At 40.7% G+C, this 6,752-nt stretch overlaps 1 protein-coding gene across 1 annotated transcript; it reads left to right on the top strand.

Annotated features, from left to right (window-relative positions):
• The first annotated feature begins 123 nt into the window (after positions 1-123).
• Positions 124-6,152, top strand: kdsr (3-ketodihydrosphingosine reductase). Its single transcript, XM_056391240.1, has 10 exons — positions 124-573; positions 1,419-1,508; positions 1,828-1,884; positions 2,002-2,067; positions 2,160-2,255; positions 2,362-2,553; positions 2,861-2,944; positions 3,040-3,123; positions 3,245-3,346; positions 3,444-6,152. Exons 1-10 carry the CDS (start codon positions 385-387, stop codon positions 3,561-3,563), a joined length of 1,080 nt encoding a protein of 359 aa, XP_056247215.1. The 5' UTR covers positions 124-384; the 3' UTR covers positions 3,564-6,152.
• The last annotated feature ends 600 nt before the right edge of the window (positions 6,153-6,752 follow it).

Here is a 6,752-nt window from a genome sequence, read left to right on the forward strand (position 1 = left end):
ACGAATGAGGAAGCACAACGTTGCATTGTGGGAGTTGTTGTCAATGTATACTCGAGCAGCGTTGTAATTCCAGAAAGCATTTCCGACTGAGAACTACAAGTACCAAGTGCGACCCTGGCGCGTCCGTTTACAGTGAACAGTTCGATTTGTTTTGGTTTATGCCGACTGCGTTTGGTCACGGGGAGCCAAGGTCCACCGTGGTACTCTAACCTGACCTTTACACATCTTTGACTCACCGCCAAACCCTCCAACAACTCCTCCTCTGAGGTCTGTGTTTCGCCACCCCCTTTTTCAGGGCCGCCGCCTGCCCCGTAGCTCCGTTATCGGACCCTAGAAGCTGGCCTGCTAGTTAGCAAACAAGCTAACGATTGCCAGATTTCACCCATGTCCTCTGAAGAAGGGTTGAGCTCAACGATCACGGATTGGATTTTCATCAATTCTTGGTGGCTCCTCCTGCCATTCATCATGCTTCTTGTCGTTGCTGCCTTCATTGTTGCCTTTGTGTTACTGTTATACATGATATCACCTCTTATTAGTCCCAAACCGTTGAAACTGAACGGGGCCCACGTCGTGGTAAGTGCACTGGAGAGCTAACGTTACGTCGCTAGTTAGGCTGGTAACGGTAGCTAACGTCCACTCATTACTGTAGCTAGCTTTAAGTTCTAAGCTACCTTAGTTTAAGCTATGTACGCCCGTAGCACTTACGACACAGTCAATAATTAGTCACAACTATTTTGACAGAAAAATACATTTTTCAGAGTGCAGAATTTACCGCGATTGTTGACTGTCAGTTATAAGGAGTGACACGCCCACATATGGGCTAAGCAACGTTACGTTTAACTTCAAATTTTATTTGGAGACCTGTTTATAAGGTGCACTTAGATAAAACATAATTCACTTGACGCTAGTTAGATAAAACTTGTTAATGCATATCATTCACTGGTGACGCTTATAATATTCAGTTTTTTTGAAACAGCTATAGAGAGGTTCTAATTCAGCTTAGTTAATGGTCAACTTAATGGTTATGTCACTGAGGGTAGATTATATACTAGAAATACCTCTCAAGGTAACACAATATAGTTGACTACAGCACCACAAACTGCAGCCATTGAAATAACAAAGATGTTGAATCACCACCTCTCTATAACAGTTTAAGCAAAAACTCAGCAGGCTTGTTTTATTAGAATGCATTCTATTTAGCTGGGTGTACCTACTGTCAACTGTGTGTAGTTGCTCATTTATTAATGCAAATCATGACAGAACAGACACTGCACCTTTCTATTTTTTTTTGTAATATATATACGTAACATTTCAGACACAGAATTGTATTTCCAGTTTACCTGCCGCCCATGTGTTGCAGGTCAGCTGCCCTATATTTGACCTTTGATTAATGATCTTCTTACCCTTTCAATTTTCAGGTGACAGGAGGCTCAAGTGGGATTGGAAAATCAATTGCAATTGAGTGCTACAGGCAAGGCGCTTTCATCACTTTGGTGGCACGAGATGAGGTCAGTACAAACCACATTCAGCCAATCATTCCTTTAAGTCTAGCCTAGTCACAACCTGTTTGTTGTTATAGCCAACCCATTTGATGTCAACACAGAGTCACAAATTCTAAAGGTGAATTTGCTCTATGTCAGGTGAAGGATGTGCTCTACTCACATGCAAAATGCACTTTATTTTGTGTTAAACAGTTCACCTGTGTGTGAGCATTAATGTTCAGAAGATTTGATATGTTTTCATTTAGTTTTTAAAGGCGAAACTTGATGACATTCATAAGAGTTTACACAAGTTTGAACAGATCAAACATGCATTTTTTTCCTTTAGGCTAAACTGCTTCAAGCTAAGAAAGAAGTGGAGAAATTTGCAATCAATGACAAGCAGGTATGGTTTTAGTAATTACTTCAATGTCATGACTGTATGTGTTCATATAAGGTATAACATTTGGTGACATTTTACATTAGATTATAAAAGATCATGTACTATATGTACTTTATTCAGGTGGTGCTCTGCATATCGGTGGATGTAGCTAGTGATTACAGTCAGGTGGAAAGTGTGATCAAACAGGTAATGTTACTCTCTCCACCACCATGAAACATTTCAGACTCCTTAAATAATTCAGTACTGAAGTGTTGAAGTGGCTTTTTCCTGTTGTGTAGGCTCAAGAGAAGCTGGGGCCTGTTGATATGCTTGTGAACTGTGCTGGAACATCCATTTCTGGGAAGTTTGAGGAAGTGGAGGTGGACCGCTTTAAAGTAAGCACCTTTGAGTGTAACCATGACCCAAGTTAACTATAGTTTCTTTATGTTCAGATGTTCATTAATCTACTCTGAACAGTACTAAAAACTGTATTTCCAACAGAAACTGATGGAAGTGAACTACCTTGGCAGCGTTTACCCAACACGGGCTGTCATAACCACCATGAAGGAGCGAAGAATGGGCCGCATCATGTTTGTGTCCTCCCAAGCAGGCCAGATTGGCCTGTTTGGATACACTGCTTACTCTCCATCCAAGTTTGCTCTGCGTGGCTTAGCAGAGTCACTGCAGATGGAGGTGAGTTTTACTTTCTCACAATTGAACATCCTTTTGCACAGATTTCAACTGCACACCGCACAAACACACCGCATCAAATTCACCCTGCATCTAGTTAAATATATTTAGCACGTATCTGTTATATTTTTCCACCACTTTGCTGCACAGATGTGTATGTTAGTGGTGTGAATATTATAACAAGGATTCCCAATATACCAATAGGGTGCACTCGTACTTAATTTAATTGCCTTAAAGCCATTTTGTATAAAATTCTTATTTGTTTAAGTTATCTTTAAGGTCACTGACTGTTGCTGTTCTTATACTCCAGATAAAGCCGTACAATATCTATGTGACTGTGGCTTACCCCCCTGACACTGACACTCCAGGACTGGCTGAGGAAAACAAGACAAAGGTAAAGTCTTTAACACAATTAACAGTAACAGCCCCAACCCACCCCCGCCCCCTCTATTTAAAGCATTTTCTTCCTTTTATTATTTTCTCTCCTAGCCTCTAGAGACCAAATTAATTTCTGAAACATCTGGAGTTTGTCAACCAGAGCAAGTGGCCAAAATCATTGTGCGAGATGCAGTGGTAAGAAATTCAGTTCGCTCCCTACCATGTCTCTTGGCCAACTTTCAAACATTAAACAAATGATTGTGGAGAAAGAGAGTATGTTTTAAATGTACCTGCCTGTTTTCCTTTGCTTTCACAGCAGGGGAACTTCAACAGCTCTGTGGGACCCGATGGTTACATGCTATCAGCCCTCACCTGTGGAATGTCACCTGTCACCTCTATCACAGAGGGTCTCCAGCAGGTACAGCCACGTGCACGATACTGTCACACTGGCCTAAGTAATGCTAACCTAATGCCTTGCTAATACAAATTCTAACCTGTGTTTATCTTCCATACAGATTGTTACCATGGGATTATTTCGGACCATCGCCCTCTTCTACCTGGGGAGTTTTGACAGCATTGTGCGCCGCTGCATGATTCAGAGGGAGCAGTTAAAAGCAGCTGACAAGAGAGAGTGACAGCAGCCTTACCTTCTTCATAGCCCAGTGCTCCTTCTCCTCCTCCTCTTCCACCCACCACCCACCCCCCCATCCCGTCCCCTCCCCTCCCTTCCTTCAGCTGTACAAGTGCACAACCGTAGGTGGGGGAAAAGGCCAAGCTTGGAGTGCATTTCTGATATCAGTTTAACAGATGGGATGAAAGAAAATGGCAGATGTTTACTCTTTGCTTGTCCAGTGATGTAACTCCCCCATAAACTTCACAGCCATTTCTATCCTTTCAGAGCATTCCAGTGACTTTTCCGTTTAATTTTTCCACCTGCTTCTTTTTGTGGGAGCAGCCTTACTTTAGGGGAATGAGGGCAGACTAAACATCCCACAGCCTGGTTTTAAAGTAGGTAGGCTTTGTGAACCACTTACATTAGATATCAGGCTTCTACTCGCACAGTGTTGTTTTTTTTTTCTCACAGAGAGAAAAAGCAACAGATAGCCTGTCTGACCAGTTGTGCCAAATATGGCTTAAAATTCCTTCCCACCAGGGGCTATAGTGAAAACCAGAATGGTAACTTTCACCTTTTGCCATATTATTGCATGTATCACAAAACTAGTTCCACCTTGTCAGAGTTTTACTGTTTTCACTAAACAAGTCCCTTCTTCTCTACCTTTTCGTACCACAAGTCTTTGCAGGCAAAGCACCTTCCTTTTTGATCGAATAACCTCTGTGTTTGAAACCAGTTGTGACCCTCAGCGTTTTGTTGTTGCTGTGGGATGTTTTGTTTTTGTGCTCTGTGTGTGAACCAAACCAGGATGTGATACAACAGCACTCTTCAGTGACATGAGAGAGAGAGAGCGCGTGTGATGTTTTTAATTGTTTTTTAAATTTTACTAATGCAAAAACATAATATCCAGAAAATAATATTCAAAATTTTTTGACGCAGTGCTGGGGCAAAGACTTTTGGGTGAATTGTTTGCATGACTGCGTGTGTGTGTTCGTGTTTGCTGTGACTGAGCCAACCCCCGAGGAGAGAAAAGCCATTCGATTTTTATGTCTCGGGAATAAAAAGACCAAATTATTTTCTTGTCATCCCAGCTTATTTTATTGAGAAAGGAAAGCAGGTGCTATGGGTAGAAGCCATGAAGTTAAAAGATGGAGAGAAAAAAACCACCAGCTCAGGTGATGTCCCTTTTCACCTGCGCATTTGATTTGAATTTCAATATACTTTTTTTTTTCCATAAATGTGTGAAAGGAAGCTTATCATTTTTACATGCAGTTTTGTGTGTCTGTGCACATATTCAGCCACCCCAGTCAAGATCCAAGTGGGATCCATAATCTGTCAGGGTGGTGTAAAAGTCAGGGCAGGGCAAGACTCGCTGGTCCGAGTCATGTCTCTGTAGGTCTAGTGAGGGCGCTGGAGATTTGTTTTACATAAAGGCCAAAATAGTAGAGGGACTAGGATGGAAGTGTGATCCGTTGTCCTTCTGATTTTGACCTGCTATGACTCTGTCATGCACAGTTGGGACTTTTAACTCCCTAAATAACACTCGATTCCCTCCTGATTTCTGTCAAGCCTTGCAAAGTCTTGTATTTACCATATGACCTTCTTATTGTTTTACATATTGAGGGAGAAAAAGTACAGTGTCGACTCTTGCAAGTCTTCCTTTGGTCCATCACATACGGGGAGAATGTACTTTAATATAAAGCATACAAATCAGTACATAGGAATATTATTTTTAAATACACCAATATTTGAATGCCAAAATGTGTTAAGACCATTTCTGTAGATGCAATGCATTTATTTGAGATTTATTTCGATGTTGCTGCTCTGTTGATCTTAGAGTTAGTTTATAAAAGATGTGGAGCAGTGTGGGGACCCATTCTAAGCCTTAAGAAATGACTACTGATAAAGTTAATGCTACAAGAATGGACCTGTCCACAGAACAATGTGGCGTAACCCAAATGCGGTTTACCAGTTCATTTAATATGACTTTTCAGTGTAAAATGCCAACTGTTTTTTTTTTTGTTTTTTTTGTGTGTGTGTGTATTTTGTCAGTTTCCAGTCTTTGTATGACAAAAAGAAGCCTTACTGAAATCCAAGATATGAAAGTGAGAATGGATGACTCGTGTTTGATGATGTTCTCATTTGACATTGGTTAAAGGCATACTGTCCTGCACTCAAGAGCTTTTCATAATTGTACATTTATTGCTTTCAGAAGTTCTCTTTTACCTTGAGGTAGCAAGACATAGTTGATAGAACATGTAGCCCATATAAAAGCAGTTTTGTTTTAACACCTTTTAAGCTATGCAAATGAAGCCTGTGCTTACAATATGTTTAAACATACAGTCAAGATTTAAGTTCTGTAAAACTCAAGTCACTCATTTCCCCTATTTAATGGTGTCGTCAGATATGTATTGAGTTTATAAGGCTTGAACATGAAAGTCAGAATGCACTCTCATTCTTCTTTCTTGCTTTTGACTTTGTTTTCTGCCAAAAAACTTAACACCTTCACCTTGTGTGCCATTGAAAGAAAATGTGAGAAGTGAACGTTTCTTTGTCTTATTTTCTTACATGATAAACTAAATAAATACCTGTGAGGAAAAACAAACTGTAACTTCTAGTCTTCATCCTTAGCTGTGATGTGTTGATAGATGTTTGTGGCCTAAGATATTCTCTGGTCTCTTCTTAAATGAGCAACTTTATACTGCTGCAGACCTGTTTGGCTGCAGACCCTTTGCTAAGAAAATGAAGTCTAAGTTCAGTGTGAGTGAGTTGGATCTATGAGAAGTTTGATGTTGGAGGGGTTATGGGAATTTAAGTATTCTGTTTGATGAAATGAGATTTTAATCTTCCATGAAGGGACTTTCCGGAGCTGCAGCTCTCAGATTTGCAGAATACAGGATTTTAGAAGCTTTGTTTGTCCCATCTGAGAATAAGAAGAATTCATGTGGGATAAAAGATGCTAAAGGAGACTAGAGAGGGCATCAAAGAACTCAGGGAAATTGTATACAGGTACATCAATTTTGTACTGCAACATTGGATCTCCATCCACAAGGGGGTGGCTGGATCACATCAAAGCAGCTCTTCATCAGAATGGGATGGTCCTGTACTCCTCATGAATTAACCAAAACCTTCTAAGAGCTTTTCTTGCACATGTCTAGGTAAGAAGCTAAATGAGGGCCATGCCTGGTTCTGTTTTTTCGGGCGAAGTCTG

Source organism: Seriola aureovittata, chromosome 12, assembly GCF_021018895.1.
Source record: "Seriola aureovittata isolate HTS-2021-v1 ecotype China chromosome 12, ASM2101889v1, whole genome shotgun sequence".
Taxonomy (NCBI): Eukaryota; Metazoa; Chordata; class Actinopteri; order Carangiformes; family Carangidae; genus Seriola; species Seriola aureovittata.